The sequence below is a fragment of the Nerophis lumbriciformis genome, linkage group LG09 (assembly GCF_033978685.3).
Source record: "Nerophis lumbriciformis linkage group LG09, RoL_Nlum_v2.1, whole genome shotgun sequence".
Lineage (NCBI taxonomy): Eukaryota > Metazoa > Chordata > Actinopteri > Syngnathiformes > Syngnathidae > Nerophis > Nerophis lumbriciformis.
Window position 1 is genome coordinate 17,269,070 of NC_084556.2, and position 22,596 is coordinate 17,291,665.

At 40.1% G+C, this 22,596-nt stretch overlaps 1 protein-coding gene across 2 annotated transcripts in view; it reads right to left on the minus strand.

The window, feature by feature from the left end:
- Nucleotides 1-22,596, minus strand: part of LOC133607627 (neurexin-2-like) — a 416,009-nt gene that overhangs the window by 12,491 nt on the left and 380,922 nt on the right. For both annotated transcript variants that reach the window (XM_061962447.1, XM_061962448.1), the window contains 2 exons: nucleotides 2,804-2,975; nucleotides 929-1,018 (listed from right to left, as the gene is read on the minus strand). In XM_061962447.1, the coding sequence (XP_061818431.1) occupies nucleotides 929-1,018; nucleotides 2,804-2,975 (262 nt within the window). The remainder of the gene's footprint in view (nucleotides 1-928; nucleotides 1,019-2,803; nucleotides 2,976-22,596) is intronic.

Sequence of the window (22,596 nt, forward strand, 5' to 3'; positions counted from 1 at the left end):
ATTACACTATAAGGGGGAGGTTACCCACATATGCGGTCCTCTCCAAAGTTTCTCATAGTCCCACTGGGGTGAGTTTTTCCTTGCCCTTATGTGGGCTCTGTACCGAGGATGTCGTTGTGGCTTGTGCAGCCCTTTGAGACACTTGTGATTTAGGGCTATATAAATAAACATTGATTGATTGATTGATATAGTAAAACCATGACTTTTACTTACTGTGGCTTTATTTTTGTACAATCCAGATGCTTCCTATCCGGTTACAATTTAATTTTTATTTTATTTTATCGTTATATTACAACTTTCCTCTCATTAAATACTTTGTAATAAATGAACCCATTTTTCTCTTATTATCATGACTTTATTTTTGTATAATATGACTTTTCTGTGCAATGTAACGCATGTATTGTGAGTAAACACACATTATTACTATTATTATTATTACTGTATATATTTTCAGGTAAATTGCATTTTTTCTTAGAAAATTTAGACGTTATTCTCGCCAATTTTATGACTTGTTTCTCAAGGTATTATAATTAATTTTGATTCTCTTCATTGTGGCACTAATACTCCCTCGTAAGTTAAAAGCAGTGGTTAAAGGGGGCGATGGTGGGTTAGGCAGGGGTTATGTTTTTTTTAGTTCATTGGTTTAAAATCTTGTTAAGGGTGCAGCTTATCCACAAGGTGCAAGGGTGACAAGGAAAAAAGACTTCTGAAATTTGGAATTAGTTTGTTTCTTTAGTACTGAGTGAGAATTTGTGCCCATCATACGCGAAAGGCACAATGATGTCCAAATAAAATACTGGTGGTGCACATTTGTACTACACAACCCTTGTCACACTAGTCTTGTGCTGCTGCACCTCTCGTGGTGGGGAAAGGTTATTCACTAGTTAGTTCAAGGATTAATTAACCAATCAATTATTTTGGTTTTTACCTTTATCGAGTAGCCACTCGTCAACTACCCGACCGAGTCGGTACGGGATTCTTTGCCTAGCAATAGCCAGTCGTTCATTATCAAAGTGTCCTTCAGAGAATTTGGAGAGACAGGTTAAGGTTAAAGTCTGCAAGCTGAAAGATCACAGAGTTAGAAACAGAGTTATTATAATAGCTAACACCTTTAACAAGTTATCATCTGTCAGTTAAATCCTTACCTAGGGTTATTGAGTATTTTATCATTCGAGAATTCAGGTTTAGGCTAGTTATAGCTACACTAGTTAGTGTTATTATAGCTAGTATTATACTGTACTTTAAACAACAAAAAAGAGGTTAATTCAGTTAGCAGCATGAAAAACACAGAGCAACCAGGACTGTCAGACATGTCATAAACAGAAACAGCATTGGTGACACTTCATATTGCTCAATTTAGCAGGAAATCATATAAAAAGTAATATTTTATAGCAAATACACATTCTATATAAAAATACACACAATATAGATAACAATATCAGAGCACCTGGATACTTTAAACCCACAACAAAAAAGCACATTGTTTTTGTACACAATCCCACAAAATCCACATTGCATGACAGAATCGTGACATATGAATAAAGAATGAAATGTTGGTTAAATGTGACCATTCAAAAGTCCCAAAAATGATACACATGATCATGTCTGTTCGATGAAAATCCTTTATCATTCAAATTTAGTGAAGTGAAAATGCGACTGCGTTGTTAAAGATGTAAGTACTCAATGCATACATCTCAGAGTACATATACGTAAGCAGTATAATTGTATTTTTCAGAATGTACTTTGATATGAAATCGGGGCATCTGCATGTTACCCAAACATGAATGAAAAACGACATATTCAACAGATAAAAATGTAAACAGCCCAAAGTGAGCCAGTGTTGTTAGTGGTGGGTGAGTAACGCATATATAAATAGGATTAGGATTATGTTGTAACATGGAAGAGGAGGCAGTATACATGACAGTTTAAGTCACTTAGACCGTGTTTAAGCTTTAGTGGCGAACATTCCCTTCATATTCCAGGCTCAATTCAGTGACGTGATAACAGCATTGATTGCAAAAGATGGCGCAAAGAGTGTACAAATGCACGTGTGAGCCAACAAATGTGGTTTTGTTTGCAGCCTCACTAGCAGCTGTAGACAGGAGTGAAAACTTCCTGCCGCCATGCTGCACCTGCTCAGAAGGGGGTCGGCTGGGGTTCAGAGCAAGTTAAAGAGCAGCCCGCCGTGATTACACAACGCTAGTATGAGTTCTCCTTTTCAATCTGCATGCAAATGAGAAGAACAAGTACACAGGCGGGCGAGCCTTAATCCCTTTTGGGCTCGAAAGGTTTCAACGAATATACGGACTCATCCCCAGGTGTGTTGCCTGTGTGTGTACTGTACTGTAGCTGCAGAGCGATTCAATAACAATGTGCCACTCATCACATCATTTCCTCTGGATTCCCTTAAGTCTTTGAGTTGAATTTGAGTAACAAACTGTAGTAGCTGGTGTTAGTAAGTTTGTGCTACATCATGTTAATGGGTTTGAACTACATATGTCAGTAGAAACTCAATTTTTAGAATGCACTGCACGTTTGCAGGAATGACAGCGACTGATGAAAGTCCTTTCACTGCGAGATATACTTAGCTTGACAGCCTTAGGCAAGTCTATCAATGTCACATTATTAGATTGTTTATGGAACATGGAAAGTCCATCATGGGCATGTGGGTGGCAACTTAACAGAAAGCTTGTGGAAGTGAAGCACAAGTGAGAGAGATGGATTACAACATCCGATCATTCAGGGATTGACATGAAAGTAAACATGCCTTCCGGTAGCACACGTTCGCTGGCGTCCGTCTTACCTGGAGGGTAGCGCTCAATGACCGGATGGTTGTCCACCTGGAGAGTGGCATTGCCCCCGCTGCGTGTGAAGCGTACAACATGGTACTTGCCGTCATTCACCATGACAGCTGGCTCGTCAATGGTAATGTCATCTGTGCCCACGTTGAAGATGACTCCGATTTTGCCTTCATCCTGCGGGTGACAAAGAATGAGAAAGGAAAACCACCACTCATCATTTATTCATTTTCTGTATTACCAAGTAGCATTATTAGACTGAAGGATAGTCTCTTTTTGTCAAACCATCCGTTGAATGTATTAATTTCTTCGGTTATTATCTGTATTAGCTTCTGTGTGTTCTCTCCTAAACAAAAAGTGGTGGCGTCGTCTGCAAACAGAACCAACTTTAAGTTCTTTCTAACTTTACATATGTCGTTCATATAGTTAGCAGATTGAACAATTTTGGTCTTAGTATTGATCCCTGGGGTACGCCACAAGATATATTAAGACGTGTGTTTGCCTCGCTTCACGTATTGCTTCCTGTTGCTGTACTAATTTGTTGATTTTAATGATTAATTGTGTCAAATACTTTTGTTAGGTACATAAACACTGCAGTTGCACAATGAATAGTAATCTATTGCATTGGTAATTTCCTCTGCTATTTGGATTAATGCCACCAATGTTGAGATGTTAGCTCTGTATCCGTATTGGTTGTTTGCAAGCATTCCGTTTTTATTGATGAATTTGTCTAATCTGTTGAAATGATAGAAGTAAGAAAACAGCTCTATAGTTTGTAAACTTTTGTTTGTTCCCAGTTTTACACATAGAAGCTAAATAAATGAACCCAACAGGTGTTTTGCTTCACATCAGTATATTTCCTTTTTTTTTAAATTATGACGATGGAACAGTGATGCTGTTCCACTCCAGTGCTGCAGGTGGTGGTAATGCATTACAAAGTGGCTACAAAAAACTAAACCTTCATCGCCACAGTCTATGCACTAAGTCCTCTGGGTCACTGCACCACTTTAACCTGAATCTCACCAGATCCTTGTAGTTCGCTGAGCTCCACATAAGGATCTGGGAGTTCTTAATAGGAGATGTATTTCAGAAGGCGGGGCCTTGTAAAAAAAATCATTGTATGTGATTGGATAAACCACTTGTCCGTTATCTTGAATGACATGCTCCTTCAACCACTCACATCCAAATCAACCCGTGACGCTGATGAGAGCGACGCTGGGAAATCCAAAACAGAACAGCCGACATATTGGATAACGACAGAGCGAAAAGTTAGAGAACTTTTACTGAAACAACGCAGCAATGTCAGTAGACGATCGATGTCTCAAAACAGTTGCAATAGCAGAATCAATGTCAGCACACGACTCCTCGCTGCGTGCCGTCATTGTTGTTTGAATCAAACAGTCGCTTCGGCTCTACGTCACATCTATGAAATACCGCCCGGCGATCCTGATTGGTTCATTATTTTTTGCTATCTTGAAGGAGTTTGCATTGCCTTCGAGCCCAGATCCTTGTGTGGAGCTCAGCAAACTACAAAGATCTGGTGAGAGTCAGGCTAGCGCCACTTAGCTCCAAGCAAGGATCGTAACAACTTTGTCTCTGTACCAAAATGAAATGGGGTCTCCCTCAGTCCATGTGATATCGCTTTTGTGGCTAACGACAATCAAAACAAAACTTCTCAACAAGGTTACAAAGGCAAAATAATCACATAAATCATCCTTAAATTTACAATATGTTTTCCACTCTACAACGTCTGAATTTTTGGGATGGTAATGTAGTAGAACCGGCTGGGACACCTATGTTAGGATTAGCACATGCAAAATGGCTTAGCTCCTTTAGCTTCTACCCATGTCTTTGTGTGCTCATCAAATTAGGACATATTATTCAAAGCAGTTTCTTAAAGTTAATTACAATTCGTATCTACTGGGGGATCCTGGGTTTGATCCTTGGCTCGGGGTCTTTCTGTGTGGAGTTTGCATGTTTTCCCCGTGACTGCGTGGGTTACCTCCGGGTACTCCGGCTTCTTCCCACCTCCAAAGACATGCACCTGGGGATAGGTTGATTGGCAACACTAAATTAGCCCTAGTGTGTGAATGTGAGTGTGAATGTTGTCTGTCTATCTGTGTTGGCCCTGCGATGAGGTGGTGACTCATCCATGGTGTACCCCGCCTACCGCCCGAATGCAGCTGGGATAGACTCCAGCACCCCCTGCGACCCCGAAAGGGACAAGCGGTAGAAAATGGATGGATGGATGGATCTACTGGTGGAGACCTGGAGCAAAACCCACAATTGCTCCTGACTGTGGCTTTAAGCTCAAATGCATCTTTCCACTCACTGTAATTCAAATGAGTCCAGTGTTTTTGTGTATAGTCCTTAAATGTGGCGACAACCTTGTTTGATATTTTCCATTATTTTTTCGCTCAAAAAGAGCAGACAAGATAATGTGTAAGAGGGAAAAGCTCCGGAGTGTCGAGACCAACACCTTGTTTGCCCAGTGAAAGAAAGGCCAGTATGTTAAGCTCTTTCTTTAGGGTTCAGCATCATTTCCTCTCAGCCGCCAGCTCAGGTTGTCTGATATGGATCACTCCTGACACAATCCTGCTGTTCCCTCCTTTGCTTGACCAACTTCTCTCACACCCACCCTCCCTATGTCAGCAGCTGACAACCCTCCGCAAAGGTTAGAGCTGCTTCCCAAGACAGCCTTTGGGGGGCACTGGTAGCACGCGCAGGGGGGGTCTTTATCGCTTGTGTCCTGTGCATCCTCTAACTGCCACACAAGGTCAAACTATTGATGTCAGTACAAGAAGCTGCAGACTAATCTGCAGACAAGGAAAGAGGGAAACTGCATCCTAATTAGTCAAGACTGCTCCATGCACATCTAATATGATCCAATGCAAGAGCTGTATGAACGTGTCTGTCATAAAGATAGTAATGTTCACTTTTGATTGAAGGAGAGGCATCAATTTAAAAATATGTTTGTTATAAGTAGGGAAGTTTACTACCATCATTTTACATTCCAATACTGTCAAAGTCAAACTGACATGTGGAGTCAGTTAGGGCTGCAGCTAACGATTATTTTAGTAATTTAATAATTTATCGATTAGTTTCTTTGATTAATCGAGTAATCTGATAAAACATACTCAAGGGAAAATAGTTGAAATAAACACTGAATTATTTTTTTCTTTATCATACCGGTACTTAAAGTTCTGGATAGTCAGTGCGGATTTTATTAATATTTTTTTAGTTACACTTATTTTAGCAATCGAGTAGTTTATGGATTAGTTTGTTTGATTAATCGAGTAATCAGATAGCCTCAATGCGGAATTTAGTAAAATAGTTTAAATAAACACTAATTAATTTGTTCTTTTGCATATTATAAGTTCTGGACAGTCAATGCGGATTTTGTAAATATTTTTTTAGTTAAATTAATTAAACATGGAAACGGGACTTAGTAAAATACAATGCAAACATGAAACAGGAACAGGAATACAGAAAATTGGAACCTCCTGTTTACCTGTCAACATTTGCATGTGAGTATAAGGGATATTTGAAAATGAAAAATACAAAATAAAGGATTTTGGGAGGCAGAAGCTTTTATTGTTTGTTGGAAAAACCTGACTGAATGCATACTGTGGTGAAACTGTTACTTTATTTTGATGTTGTTACGCTGATGGTACCTGGGTGTTGCCAAGGAGACTGGAAACTGTGCTGCTCTGGCAGGACCAGAGATAGTAATTTTCCCCCCCCACTAAAGTTAAAATACCGGTAAAATACAGGGAACTATTACAACTGAGGGGCACTTGGAAAGAACTTAAAAATAAACACCTTTTCAGGGTAGAACTCGAAGGTTCACAGTCAGGTATGACTTATCACTGCCACATAGAAACAGGACTTAGTAAAATACAATGCAAACATGAAATGTCAACTCCATGCATAAAGAAATTACATTTTTGCGAACATACAGCATATATACCTTTTGCAAACTTTACAATAAGTGCATTGACCTTGATATAAGACAGTATTTTCTTCCCCTTTTCAGGGTTGAGAGATTTATACATGCTAACCAGTAGATGGTGCCTATTAATGACAGAACCCCAAGCAAGTCAGAGGTTTTCTTCCTGTCACTTAAACACACTAGTGACCTTGGGAGATGCGATCGCAACACATAGACTAGGTTTACACTGATGTTTTCCTGCTGACTGTTTACACTGCAAGGAAAATGTGATTTTAATCAGACTCCAGTGTAAACGCGCACAGGACCCAATGAGTCCTCGACGTCACTTGCCTGCTTAGTTCGATGAAGTAAAAACAAAACTGACCAGGAGGAAGTTGCTACTACTACAAAATAAAATAAAACCTGCCACACCTTAAAAATTAGTGTTTTTTAATGTGAAAATAAATTAAAGGTAATATAACATATCAATGTACGTAAAATAGTTTGATGTATTTGTGAGGGTTCTAATCTTTTATTGGCTGTTAAGTAAGGGGGCACGGACAAGAGCATGGATCTACGTGAGCTTTATTTTTCAACTCACATGTAAGCAAATACGCCATAGTGTCAGTTTCGGTCCTTCAACAATCGCTATTTCTTCGTCGAAATCAAAATATATATTTATATATTACCTATAGCCTATTATTTGCGCCAGTGGCGGGCCGTGCGTTTCCCACCTAGGCCTTCAGTGATGTCCAACTTCAATGATTACCTCTCAAAATACCATCATTTATGTCACCACATGACCATTGCTGGAGAAATACTATACAGAAACACATTTACACCCTACTGGACATTGTACAAAACGGGTTATTTTCTGGCGCATTTAAAAATCAATAAACCCGCATCAGCAATTAAAACATATCTTATGTGGTACTGTCAAAATTACAATTGCAAAAAACATTTTAAACGTGAAAAAAATAAAGAAATAAAATACCTGAACTCACATTTCAACGACAGCTGAGCTAGCTTCCGGGGTTGGCCGACATGGTCTCACAAGATGTAGTTTCTCTTTAAATATCCTTCTTGAAAATGGCCTTGCAAATATGTGTTGTCTTGTCTAATCATAAAAGATGCAGACGAGGCGTGATTTGCACACTATTGACAAGTGATGCACCGAAAATTTGGTCGCTTTGAATAGACTTTGCTCACCAAAACCAGATGTTGTGATGAAATATTAATTTCCGCTGGCGACTGCGTCTTTGCCGGCGAACACGAATGACGTACTTCGCACAAAGCTGACTGAAAAGTCACATTTAGGTCGCATTGCGTTTAGACTGAAGTCACATTTGAAAAGATTAGATTCCAATCGGATTCAGGACTACCTCCTGATGTGGCCTGAATCGTATGCCAAAAGATCAGATTTGAATCACTTTGGAGCGTTCAGACTGGCAAAAAAATCAGATCCGTGTCACTTGAGGGCAAAAAAAATCAGATTTGGTGTGCAGTGTAAATGAGGCTGAGAAAGACGCTGGGGAAAAGATCTCCCGAAAGTTGGGCAAGTTAGCAAACAACAAAAAGGTTTAAATGCTATTCTTTAAAAATACTGGCAATCAATGAAGCAGAGTAATCAAACAAACTGAAATGATTTTTCAATTTGAGCTATAACTTTATCTTAAATATCTGACTTACAAAGGGTCCAGTGACGTGCGGTCACTAGAGGCAGCCATCATAGAAAGAAAAAAAATGTGAAAAGAAAAAAAAAAAATTTAATTGTTATATGTATCCAGTGATTATACTATAAAGTTATTTTCCATTTAACTTCACCAGTTTTAGATTATTTTTATTCAAAATCGCTGAATTTTCACATTTGCCGTTCAAATACTGAGAAGAGACGGTGCGGTGATCAGCAGCCAGTTGAGGCACGTCACTCAGTTGTGCCTCACCATGGATTATGGACTCGGCTAACTGCTGGCCTGCTGTGCAGTGAGACCGTATTGCTATATGAATTATATTATACATTTCCATAGTTTAGTTAGCTGAGGTATATAATGTACAGTGTATTTTGTCAACAACTGTATGTGTGTAACGTATTTCTTGTGCTGAGCAATCATAAAACTGCTGCGAAGACGCACTGTGTGAGGCTCGCGTAATCCCGCCTCCTGGTGCCGGTTAACGCACCTGCGCCGCAGACTGCACCCCCCGACGGGAGCGCCACACCAACCAAAGCCCACACCCAAACCCTCCACGTGCAAGACCGAATCCACCCAAAAAAAGTCACTTAACAAGAAGCCAAAAAGTGCAAAAACAACATTGCTCGCGCCGGAGGAGCCGTGAACAACTGCAGGGACACAACATTAGGTACACCTGCAGACTGCAGCACGGATTTCATATTTCATTCATTCACAACTCCTCTAACACAAACACCACTGTTCCCGCACTTATAAGTAAAGGTAAGACCATAATAACGTTTTTTTAATTAAATGTGTTTTTTTGTGTGCTACAGTTTGTATGTGTAAAGTTAAAGTTAAGTTAAAGTACCAATGATTGTCACACACACTCGGTGTGGTGAAATTTGTCCTCTGCATTTGACCCATCCCCTTGTTCACCCCCTGGAATGTGAGGGGAGCAGTGGGCAGCAGCGGCGCCGCGCCCGGGAATAATTGTTGGTGATTTAACTCCCAATTCTAACCCTTGATGCTGAGTGCCAAGCAGGGAAGAATGCTGGTATGAGCTTTTAAACATAACCCGTTAACTGCTGCCAATCAAATGGTGAATAAGATACTCTTTAGGGTTCATATGTTTGTAAATCTGACTGTGATGAAGTCAGTGCCTCACCAGTCATGAACCTCACCGCACGTCACTGAAAGGGTCTTGAAAATGAAAGGTCGCCCTACATTCAGGGTCGTTTTAGATTCGGGCCAATACAGTAAATTGAGTAATAATACACCAAAAATTGTCCCGTTTCCTCTCCTTTATGCATCTTCAAGTAGCAGTGATGAGTATAGATTGTAAGACAGTTGTGTGACGAAAACAGATGATGGGTACCTAATAAAGTGTCCATTGGTTATGTTTCGCCGTGCATGACAGAATCCCAGTAACAGGGTAAACGTTAATTAGAGAGGATCCTTGACAGACATGACTATAAAAAGAATGTCAGCAATGTTGCTCATGCATGATAGACATTATAATAGGGCCGTTTCAGCGTGCATAAATCTTTTGTCTCTTCGCCGAGTGAAATAAGATATGCAGAAGCTTCAGGGTTTTTATTCCAACTCCAGCTGCAGTATGGCCCCTTCAACAAGGCAGTGAAAATGCAGAGAAATAGGGTGGGTGTAGTGTTGAGTTGAAATAAAAATGCGCTAGACCTCTGTGGCACATGAAAAACACAATATTTACTGACTTTACTGACAAGGTGTAAAGATCTTAAACACTGCATACAGTAGTGCTTTATATTTGGCGTGTCAAACGTTTGCGGTTCCTTCACAGCTTATTCCGTGATTTGTGCCATATTAGATCACTCTCCCTCCCTCAAACTCTCCAAAATTGAATGACGAGCCGAATATGTAGACAGAAATGAGCCTCATCTTGCTCCCAAGGTGGCTGCTGCTGCTGCTGCGTGATGTAAAAGCTGTCTCAGTGCTTTGCACTCGCCCTATAATCATATGTAAAATCCCGCTGGAATCCTTTCGGGATGAAATAATTATTCATGCTGACGCGGTTGGTGTTACATACGGAGGTGTTAAGTGTCTTCAGAGACCTCCAACATCCCACTAGGATATTCAAAGCAAGAACAGTCGACTGCAGGCTTATTCTAGAAAGGAGCCTAACTGAAGTCATTTGCCCTGTCCAACTATGTGGCACGAACACTGGCTCAGTACATAAGGAAGACTAAAGCCAGGGAAAAGTATGTAACCCATTTAGTGCCTGAATTTAATACATTACAAGATGTATTTACTTTTACCTGAGGGTACCTGTGACTTTTTCAATTTGAGAATGTTGTATTATTGCTATTAACCTCGAAAGCATGGCTAATTAACTGGCGGCCGACGTAAATTTAATTCAAGACTTCGACTCACATTTTTGCAGCAGATTTTGAAAAGCGCCAAAGCGCTGTCGTATAGAGGATCTTTGACAGCAGGTCCTTAAAACCCGTAGAACAGACCAACAAGCTCCAGCAGGAGTGGACAGTAGGACTTTGGAATGGTAGGATGTAGAATGGTAGGTTCGCTCAGCTATGCAAAGAACACTATAAAGTTTCATTCATATAAAATTTGTGGGCCGCACTTACATTAAACTTTCATATTAAGGTGGGGACTACAAAATATCGTAGGCCAATTTGCAGCCCGCGAGTTTGAGACTACTGTTCTCAAGAAAGTTCTCTCTGAAGATATGTTAGCAGTGTAACATTTTGTTACGTCTTTGACGCATGGCTGAGATTGTCGTGTTCCTTCCAAGGCAGAAGACAAGCAGGAGCGGCGTGCAGGTAAGATTTAAGTTATTTTTAATTATTTTAGGCAGGATCAAAATTACAAAACAGAGGACGCTAGCAAGCGTGGAGCTAAACAAAAACCAAAATGTCACCAAGGGTGAAAAATGGGGAATGCTGGACGGCAGAATAATCTAAAAAGCGAGGATAAAGCAAACATTGACCCAGCAACTATTGCTGGGTGACAGGAAACTATAAAGGGGAGTGATTAACCAAAACACCTGGTGGGAACACTAATTGCACAACTAAGACAGGTGAGGAGAATCAGTGCCCATGGAAACCAACAATAAACAGGGAAAGAGGGTGCACCCAGGAAACAGACTAAAACAGAAACATAACCAACATAAATCATGCCATGATCCGGTTAACGGATCATGACAACATTTATTCCAGTGTCATTAGCTTCTATGTAACGTCCCATCCCTACAAAAACTCTTCAATTGGAAACGACAACTCTAAAAAGGTGTGCAATTTTGCAGACGGAATAATAATATCAGAATGTGTGATGTGTATGGCCTTTTGTATGTTTATCATTCATTATCAGCACTGTTAGATGCGATTGCATTCAATGATGTTGCTTCTGCAATGACAATAAAGGCTATTCTATTCTGAAGACAGCAAACACCTGGCAGGTATCTTAAGAGATGTGTAAAAATGCTTCTTTATAAAAAAATGAATAAGGACATCACATGCAGCTGCAGGTCCTAAAAATCGTAGAACAGACCAACAAGCTCCAGCAGCAGTGGACAGTAGGACTTTGGACAATTTGATTTTGCAATAAAACAGCCGTCGTGCTTTTCTGCTTGGAATTTGCAAATATCGGACTGCTTACGTTAGTCATAAAGCATATTGTTGTGTATTCATTTAGGTCATGGTCAAAAACGGCCAATAATAATATTTCCTAAGTCCGAGTAGCCTGCCAAAAACCTCACACGGCATCAACATTTTTCTTTTCTGCTCAACTCAGTCATTCAACGTGATTACAAAACATGTCCCCGAGGACCTTTTGAGTGCTGGCGAAGCAAAACTACACTCCTTTTTGTATGACGCTCTATTTGCCCTATTCAAGAAGCTGCCTGTACCAGGAGGTGTGACAGCCACGTGATGTCTTCTGTTCCACAAGGACATAGGCTCTTGTGGAAGGGGTCTGTCCTTGTAATATCTCTGAAAACCTAACCTTGCCGACAGCCTTCTTACCATTGATATGGTGCAGAACACATTTGTCAGCACATCTATTCAGCGCCGTGAAAAAGACTAGGGATAGGGGGCCAGTGACTATCTTTCTTAGTGCATATTTAAATCCAAGTGGGAGTTTGCATCAGTGTTGTAGGCAATTCATTGCTGTGTTATCTGTTGTAATCCCAATAGTCCGCTAAAATAACTCTTCATACTCAACATAGTGATAATATGGCAGGGGAGCCGGTAAATAAAAGCAAGCGAAAATGTGCCTCTAATCCCGATTGTGAAGCAATCCACAGCGCTTTTCTCAAGGGAAATGGCAGCTCAATGTAAAAACTTAAAAATCTAATATTCCACATGCACTAATATCTTTGCGCAGTCACTCTTGTCCAAAATGATCAAAGCAGCTGGCTTCCACTAAAGCAGGGGTCATAAACTCAATTAAACTGGGGGCCGCTGGAGGATGAGTCTGGATGAGGCTGATCAGGTATTCCACAAGAAAAGCTTTGTTAAAAAAGTTCCAATCTCGTCAAATGTCTTTATCTTTGTTTTTAACACAAAATAAGATAAAAACATAATAAAACAAATTAAGAATGAACAAGAAAAAAGTACACAGATGTTTGGAACTGTAGAATATATTGTAATTACACTTGGTGTCACTGTTGTGTTTAGCCGGTGCACGGAGAACGTCTCGATGCACAGAGAACGTCATTTCCGCAATGTGCGTCATTTCCGCTTCTTTTTCCTGTCGCAGCAGCACGGCGGTCGGCGGGTTACAGCCTGGGATAGCGAGCGCAAAAAGGCGACCGCTCCCGCAGTGTTTGTTATCTGCCGTGCTGTTGTTATTGTAAACATAGTCAGAGAAACAAAAAAAACTATTACATCATATAGAGATATGTGTACCGTATTTTCCGGACTATAAGGCGCACCTAAAATCCTTTTTTTTTCTCTCAAAACTCGACAGTGCGCCTTATAACGCGTTGCGCCTAATGTAAGGAATAAGTTTGGTTGAGCTTACTCACCTCAAAGCTATTTTATTTGGTACATGGTGTAATGATAAGTGTGACCAGTAGATGGCAGTCAAACATAAGAGATACGAGTAGACAGCACTATGATTGCAATATGTCTCAAGTAAACAACACCAACAGTTTAAATGTTCCATTGAAAATATAAAACATTACACACGGCGCTCAAAAATATATCAAAATGTTTTAGTACGACTTTGGAGCTATGAAGCCGCACCGTTTGAATAATCGTCGGCGCATTAAACATACGAGTATTATTATGGTGTGTGTATAAGGTAAGACATATTATCTGGCGTTTTGTTTTGCAAAATTATGCAAAAGCAACTTTTCTTACCTTCTGGTACCTGCTGATCTGCATTTGGGATCTGTAGAAGGCCGGAAAAATTGCGCACATCCGCGAGTCGATAAGCTTCTTCTTTTTCCTCTATCTTCTTGTTATGGGACATTCATCCTTCGCTATTGCCATTTCTAATATAAAGTAGTGTAAAGTTCTTACTTATATATGTCAGTAAACTCGCCATGAAAGCACTAAAACATACCGGTGTAGTGAGTATACAATATTCACCCAAGGAACTTTAGTTTTTCCCGGTTTTTCACGGGACACATTTCCTGTGTTGTTGTTTCCGGATGAGAAGACCCTGCTCTGTTATTGATTTAAGTAAAGTCTGAATGTCATTAAAACAGTTAGTTCCATCTTCTGACACTTATTCCACTCCCATCCTTGCACGCTACACCGCTACAACAAAGATGACGGGGAGAAGACTCGTAAAGACGACCGCTCACAAAACGACGCATCCAGAAGCGACTGTCAGAAAGCGACTTGAAGATGATCTGTAAAACATAATCTATGCAACATTTTGACCAAAGAACCACCATTACATGTTATGTAGACCACAAAGAAGTGCTTTAAATTTAGAAAACAAATTAAATAATATGACTCCTTTAATGCGCCCTATAATCCGGTGCGCCTAATATATGAAAAAAAAGATCAAAAATAGACAATTCATTGGCAGTGCCCCTTATAATTTGGTGCGCCCTATGGTCTGGAAAATACGGTACTGTAGATTTCATCGTGTGAGGCATTGCAAAAACAATGCAAATAAAAAATAATGACCCACAAATAACGGTGCAACCCTATAATTGCTCTGGGTTATCGACTGACAGGTGTCGCTATGTGACTGCAGACTACATTAGGCTACATTGAGTTCCTTAAGTGAATTATATTTAAATAGCGCTTTTCTCTAGAGACTCAAAGCGCTTTACATAGTGAAACCCATTATCTACACCTTTAAGCTACATTTAAACCAGTGTGGCTGGCACTGGTAGCATGTGGGGAAAGTGTCTTGCCCATACTTGCCAACCTTGAGACCTCCGATTTCGGGAGGTGGGGGGTGGGGGGCGTGGTTAAGAGGGGAGGAGTATATTTACAGCTAGAATTCACCAAGTCCATCCATCCATCCATTTGCTACCGCTTAATCCCTTCGGGGTCGCGGGGGGCGCTGGAGCCTATCTCAGCTACAATCGGGCGGAAGGCGGAGTACACCCTGGACAAGTCGCCACCTCATCGCAGGGCCAACACAGATAGACAGACAACTTTCACACTCACAGTCACACACTAGGGCCAATTTTAGTGTTGCCAATCAACCTATCCCCAGGTGCATGTCTTTGGAGGTGGGAGGAAGCCGGAGTACCCGGAGGGAACCCACGCAGTCATGGGGAGAACATGCAAACTCCACACAGAAATTGAACCCAGGACTATTCGGGACCTTCGTATTGTGAGGCAGACGCACAAACCCCTCTACCACCGTGCTGCCCAATTCACCAAGTCAAGTATTTCATATATATATATATATATATATATATATATCTACATCCTGAAAATATGCAAACAAAACTGTGTTTAGATAATTGATACTTCAAACTTGCTTAAATAAATCTTAAGGAATATAACATAACTTGGCTTCTGAGAGCTCAAGTTGTTGATAAACAAGCAATTATTTTAATAATTAAATATGGTCGTTTTAATAAATTATTATGATCATTTAAAATTATTTCAAATATGTTTATTTTAATGTATAATTATATGGCTGGATGTAATAAGGAGTCGGAAAAAATAAAAATAAAAATACAATTAATTTTTATGTTTTTAGCAAAATATAGTAAAAATGTATTTAGTTTTTAAACATTTTTTTAATAAATATATTTATTTTTAGGTAAGATAAACATAATAATACAATTTATCTCTAGTCTGGATGATTTAGTTCTTGTCACCCTGTTGTCCTCCCGTCTCTTCCCCAAGGATGGCTCCATAAGCTGGACAAACGCCTGGAGATGCCCTACGTCAACAACACGGTCGGCAGCCCGTCGGTGTGCAGCTCGTACATCGCCGCACTCTACTTCACCGTCAGCAGCATGACCAGCGTCGGCTTTGGCAACGTGTGCGCCTACACGGACGCCGAGAAGATCTTCTCCATCTGCACCATGCTCATCGGCGGTATGCCGGACGCCTCGTATGGAATACCGTGATTGGGCAGGCACGCTGTTTATATCGTGGGAAAGCGGACGTGAAAAAAGGCTGTCTTCACTCAGGTCCGCATGGAGCTGGAGGGGGCCGCACAATTAAGTCAAGTCACTTACTTGGCGCTGACCAGAATGTACGTGTGTGACAGTCCATTACATCGTCGAGTGGGAATTTAAGTGTCTGCCTGCAAATTATTTTTTTATCTGAGTTTGATACATTTTGTATTATTTGCACAGCTATGTAATTTATTTTACGTAGATATAATATTTTTCTATTTTATTTATGTTATGTAATTCTGTGCTACTTAAACAGTTTATTTTCTGTGCTGTTAATACCCATCTTGATTAACTGGGTTAATAAAAGTGCCACTGCCTGTTTACAGTACAGTTGTCATTCACTTCAATTTCAGTGAATCTCGCTCAAAAATTCACATCTTTATATGTATACTTTCACCGGATAATATATCGAGATATATATTGAATATCGAGTTTAAGTAAAAATATATCGAGATAGCCCTATGTACACCTATAAAAAACAATCTGTAGATAGATGTTTTTTTTTGTTTTGTTTTTTACAGCATATTGCTGTAAATGTAAAACAGTACCACTGTTTTTTCACAGTAAAATTCTGAGATCACAGTTTTTTTTTACCATACCATTGACGATTATTGTTTTTGGATAGATAAGTTTAACATGGGGGGAAATTGAATATAAAAAGTAAATTTCAGACTTAGCTCCTATGGGGCGGTGGTGGTGGGGGGGTGGGGGGATGCTCAGTTTGGGGTAGGGTTGTCTCTATACCAATATTTTCATACCAGTGCCAAAATGTGTTTTTTGATACTTTTCTAAATAAATGGTACCTCATAAAATGGCATTATTGGCTTTATTGGCTTTATTTTAACACAAAATATTATGATGAATCAAACATGTTTGTTATTGCAATCAGAGAACAATTTTGGCATTAAGTAACATAGTGAACATACTACAAAACTTCACTTTTAGTAGTAAGTAAGCAAACAAACACTCCTAATTTTGTGGCTGACGTATGCAGTAACATATTGCGTCATTTCCCATTGTAATATATATATATATTTTTTTAGAAATATGAGGGATAAGCGGTAGAACATGGATGTAATATTAATATATTTGTTCATTTACTATTAATATCTGATTATTTTTTTGTTTTAACATGTTTTATCTAAACATCTGTTAAAATGTAATAAGCATGTAATCTTCTGTTGTTTGGATACTGTACATAACTTTTGGGTGATACCACAAAAGGGTATCAATCCGATACCAAGTAGTTACAGGATCATACATTGATCATAATTAAAGTCCTCTTGTTTCCAGGGATGTATTTCATGAGTTTATAAACATAATACAAATAAAAGAAGATTTAGTGTTACTAAAAAATCTTGATGTAATCATTGTAGTATCGACTAGATACGGCTCTGCGTAGACACACCCTTTTGTTTACATCCAGGAGCACCACCTTGCTGTTAGCAATGAGCTATCGTATTCTCCTACGGTGTGTAGTGAAGCATGTTTAGCTATTCCTCGTCCTGCAGGGATGATACTTGTAAGAAACTTACTTTATGAGTCGCCATGGTGGCGAGGATTAGTGATTTAGAAGTAGCTAAAACACTACGGGGAGACTTTAGCTGCTAGCTAGCTATGTTTTGCTTTAGTGTTAAATAGCTCCACCTTTATAGTTTAGGTTTAAAGACAAAATACATTCATTCTCCATCTTCTGTCTTCACACTGTTTTTGCTTGCAAGTGCTGTCAGTGCGTGTTGACTAACATGCTTTCCTGCCAGCATGGCGCACATCATGTCGATGAAAAATAAAAGTACCGGTATTTTTGAAAAGCATTATAATACCGTTTTTACTTCATTAGTACCACGGTACTTTATTACCATGAATTGATTATCGTGGACCTCGACTTAAACAAGTTGAAAAACTTATCCGGGTGTTACTATTTAGTGGTCAATTGTACGGAATATGTACTGTACTGTGCAATCTACTAATAAAAGTTTCAATCAATTAATCAATCAATCAATCAATCAATTCAATAGTACTGGTATACCGTACAACCCTAGTTTGGGACTAAGAAAATACCCTTTAGCCACGATAGCACATATACCGGTACACGTTACGGCATACAAAAAAACTACGAGACTTGCCACAGGGGGGAGGGGTGTGCTGCTGCCCTCTGTCCACTGTCACACCGCAAGGGACTTAAAGTGGCGGGATGGCGTGTGGGGGTGTGTGCATATTTGCGTGTAGTAAGTGCATGTAATGTCTATAGGCCTGGAGGTTCATCCATGCAGACTGAACACTGGCCGAGAGTTAGTGGGGCGGCTGAGGGTGGAGTCGGCGCTATTGGTTGCTTTGTTGGGTCTGCTCCTGTCCCTGGCCATGCTCACCCCACCCCAGCAGACGATGATGTGGAACACCGCAGAGGCCACCGCAGTGTATATATTTTTTATTTTATTTTTGTTGTTGTTTTACTTTTGTAGCTGTATGTATAAATGATAATCTGTTCTGTCATTGTAATGTTTGTCTGCTCTTGAATGGGATTGTGATGAAAATCTTAACTTCCCCTCGGGGATTATAAAGTATTTCTGATTCTGATTCTGATTCTGATGTTGCTCCGCTCGGCTTCACGAACAGAGTTGAACTTCCCGGTGTTTATGAAGAAGGGGCAGGATTTCAGAGCGTCTTTTACTGCAATGGTCTCCCTGGGATGCTCAGGTTCTCTCTGAACCTGAGCTTCTCGTCGAGAAGACAATTGGGTTGAGGGAGCAGTTTATCAATTCCATTTTTAGATCTCGGAGAGCAGTGCAAAAGAGAGGACCCTTAAAGTTAAGACAATGTATATCTGTAAATGGAAAAAAACGATACCAGTTTTTCTTACTGTAACAAAATGTCAGCTCATTTGCCAGCATTTTACCATTAAAAAATAGTGGTATTGTTTCTCCAGTATGCTGTAAAACCACCAGAATTCTACAATTTTTAGAGTGTGCAATTTGATGGCTCAATTGCTTTGAATTGGTACTTCTAATGCATATTTGAGTATTTATTTCTATTTTAGTAAAAAAAAAAAAAGGTTTGGAATGTATGATACCATAAAATGTGTTGCATTAGAGCAGTGGTTCTTATCCATGTTGGAGGTACCGCACCCCACCAGTTTCATATGCGCATTCACCGAACCTTTCTTTAGTGAAAAATACAATGTTTTTTTTCTCAAATTCAAGACAAAGTTATATGTTTTTTCACGGGTGCACAAAATGATCCGTGCATGAACATCACCTTGTTCAAAGAACAAAACCAACACAGTGCATGAACTCACAACAAATTACACACCTGCAAATCAGTCTGACTTCTGCTGTTGCCATAACCATAATACGCCGATAGGGAGAAGTTTTTATTTACACGATGAGTCGGGTTTGTCTTGACCTCCACGGCGGAGGCTCCACCGAAGGCCGACAGACCGAACCCCTAGGGTTTGATCGAACCCAGGTTAAGAACCACTGTATTAGAGAATAAGGTAGTGCTGACAATTACATTTTTTTGTATGTTTTAAGTGCAATGACAAGGTGCTAGCCTATCTTATCCTATATTATTATTAGAAAGTATCACAATTTAATAGATATTTTCTCTGCAAAAATGGAAAGAATGAATACATTTTGTGAAAAAAGATTAAGAACCTTATTGACGTCTATTATTTCCAGGCTTTCGCGGGCCACATTAAATTGATGTGGACCTTGGGCCTTGAGTGTTCTTTCATCAACCATACATATATGGCTTAGCATGCATTGGTACAAACCATAAATAATTGTATATGAAACCTGTTAAAAATGATGAAACTAGAAAATAAAACATTAGTATTTCAACTTTTGGAACAGTCTTTATATCATATGTGTTCCTTTGATTGTGAGATGACTAATGACAGAAAGTTTCGAAAGCCTCTAAAGGAGTTGGAATGTATCTGAGTGTTATGTGAGAGGAGCCCAAAAAGAGCCATCTCACCCTGTGAACTCCTTCTCTGTCTGAGCATTTAATAATGTGTCAATGTGTCAAACTGTCTGAGCACAGCAAGTTGTCAGCCATGAGGGAAAAAAATTACAAGCTGTAAGCTGTGCATGTCGCTGAGGAAAGACTTACTGGTAATTCCAGGCAAAAAAACAACATATATACGCTTGCAAAACATCAAAGTGAGAACATCACACCAAATACAACCCTTTCAACTCTGGTCCACAGCTATTTGAGGGTATCATTGAGAATTATTACCCCACTCATTTTTGTTGGTAAAACACAGAGCATAGAAGTGTGAAGGGGATACAATAACAACATCCAATATTAAAAATACGCACTGGACTGAACAACACATTAAGCAGCTGTGAGTTTAATTAATACACCACTCACAGACATTTGACAGCTCTCTCCTCTGCTTTCCATCACAGCACATCTGTCCTGCGGCTACATACTAAAAAGGCTGATTTCCCTCCAGAACAGACACACTTGATGACAGCTGCTGAGGTGTCGCTTCTTTTGCCAACGCACCGCTTTATCACGAGAGAAAGCTCGCTTCTTTGTCGCTTTTCTTCTTGTTCATATGTGTAATAAACACCGGTGATAAGGTTATGCAATGCAACTTGATTGTATTAGTTGTTTTGCAGAAATATTTCATTGTGCAGTTGACAGTGTAGACTATTGAGACTGCTACTGATGCGTCAATATACATATTTTGCCTCAATCACTAGTTTCCATGTTTTTCTTTACAATACCCTAAATAAAACAACATTAACTTTTTTCCTTTGTAGGCTTGTGCATGACATTTGGATTTGGATGAAGGTGCAAAACCAGTATTTCAGTTGATTTTACATGACTTATTTCATTAATTTGTTTGACAGTTTGCAATGCACACACCTGGGGTGCAACATTTCCATCCATCCATTTTCTACCGCTTATTCCCTTCGGGGTCGCGGGGGTGCTGGAGCCTGTCTCAGCTGTATTCGGGCGGAAGGCGGGGTACACCCTGGACAAGTCGCCACCTCATCGCAGGACCAACACAGATAGACAGACAACATTCACACTCACAATCACACACTAGGGCCAATTTAGTGTTGCCAATCAACCTATCCCCAGGTGCATGTCTTTTGGAGGTGGGAGGCAGCCGGAGTACCCGGAGGGAACCCACGCAGTCACGGGGAGAACATGCAAACTCCACACAGAAAGATCCCGAGCCCGGGATTGAACTCAGGACTACTCAGGACCTTCGTATTGTGAGGCAGATGCACTAACCCCTCTTCCACCGTGCTGCCGGGTGCAACATTTCAATATCAAAATACACACCTCACATTTCATTACACTTTGGGCCTGACCTACTAAGATCCATATACCAAGTGCCAAACAGCATGTGCAAACTATAACACTTTGCATGTAGTACCTGCATTATGTGCCCATGGAAACACTCATTTCCATCCATATTCATGTTGCTATGCTTTTCAACCTGTGTGCAATGGTGTTGATCTGACAGCACTACTCAGTGGTCTAGTGGTTAGAGTGTCCGCCCTGAGATCGGTAGGTTGTGGGTTCAAACCCCGGCCGAGGCATACCAAAGACTATAAAAAATGGGACCCATTGCCTCCCTGCTTGGCACTCAGCATCGAGGGTTGGAATTGGGGGTTAAATCACCAAAAATTATTCCCGGGCGCGGCACCGCTGCTGCCCACTGCTCCCCTCACCTCCCAGGGGGTGATCAAGGGGATGGGTCAAATGCAGAGGACAAATTTCACCACACCTAGTGTGTGTGTGACAATCATTGGTACTTTAACTTTAACTTAACATATTTAGTCTGTGAATCCTTTTTCTGCAAGAATTGCAATGTATAGACAACAAAAACAATATTTAGCGAGCTGACACTTTGCAAGGAGGCAATGAACCATCACAACAGCGCAGTGCGTTCGTGCGTCTGGAATGATCCAATTGCAAGAAAATGCATATTGCAAAATGTTTTTTAATATAAGGGATATGTTATAATATATTTCCTAAATTAAAAAAAACAACTAACAGTATTAAAAAACGGCAGCAAACACCAAAACTTGGAATGTGAATCGAAGACCGGTTCTGGTCCAGAACCGGTTCCCAGTGTATCAATTCCTTGGAATCGCTTGCCATTTTGTCTAGCAGTTCTTCCGGATTGGGAATGACGTCATTATGCAACGTGCGTAGTGATGTCAGCAAGATGGCGTGTTCCCGGGCGGAGAAAGCGCATCGACGTTTGCCGACATTTTACTAAAAAAGACCGCAACAGTGCTACTTTTAATATTTCCAAGGTTGCTATTTCATCAAGAGGACATACGATCAATATTCTGAATCAATTGGACATACAGCATGTAATGAATGTTGTGTTTTTGATCTCATCCCAGGCAGCAGCAGTCATCTGACGTAAATATAACAGCTACTAATACCACCGATAATGTTAGCACTAATACCTGTTAAATTGAAATGAATGACTTCTCATTTAGATGAGACATTTTCTGACCGGTTTGGAGGCGGGCAGTAACGGCTCCAGTTCACGTCTGCCGCAAGTTTTCGTGGCGGCAGGGAAGTGTACCACTCGGCCAGGTACGAGGAATGTCACCGAGCAGT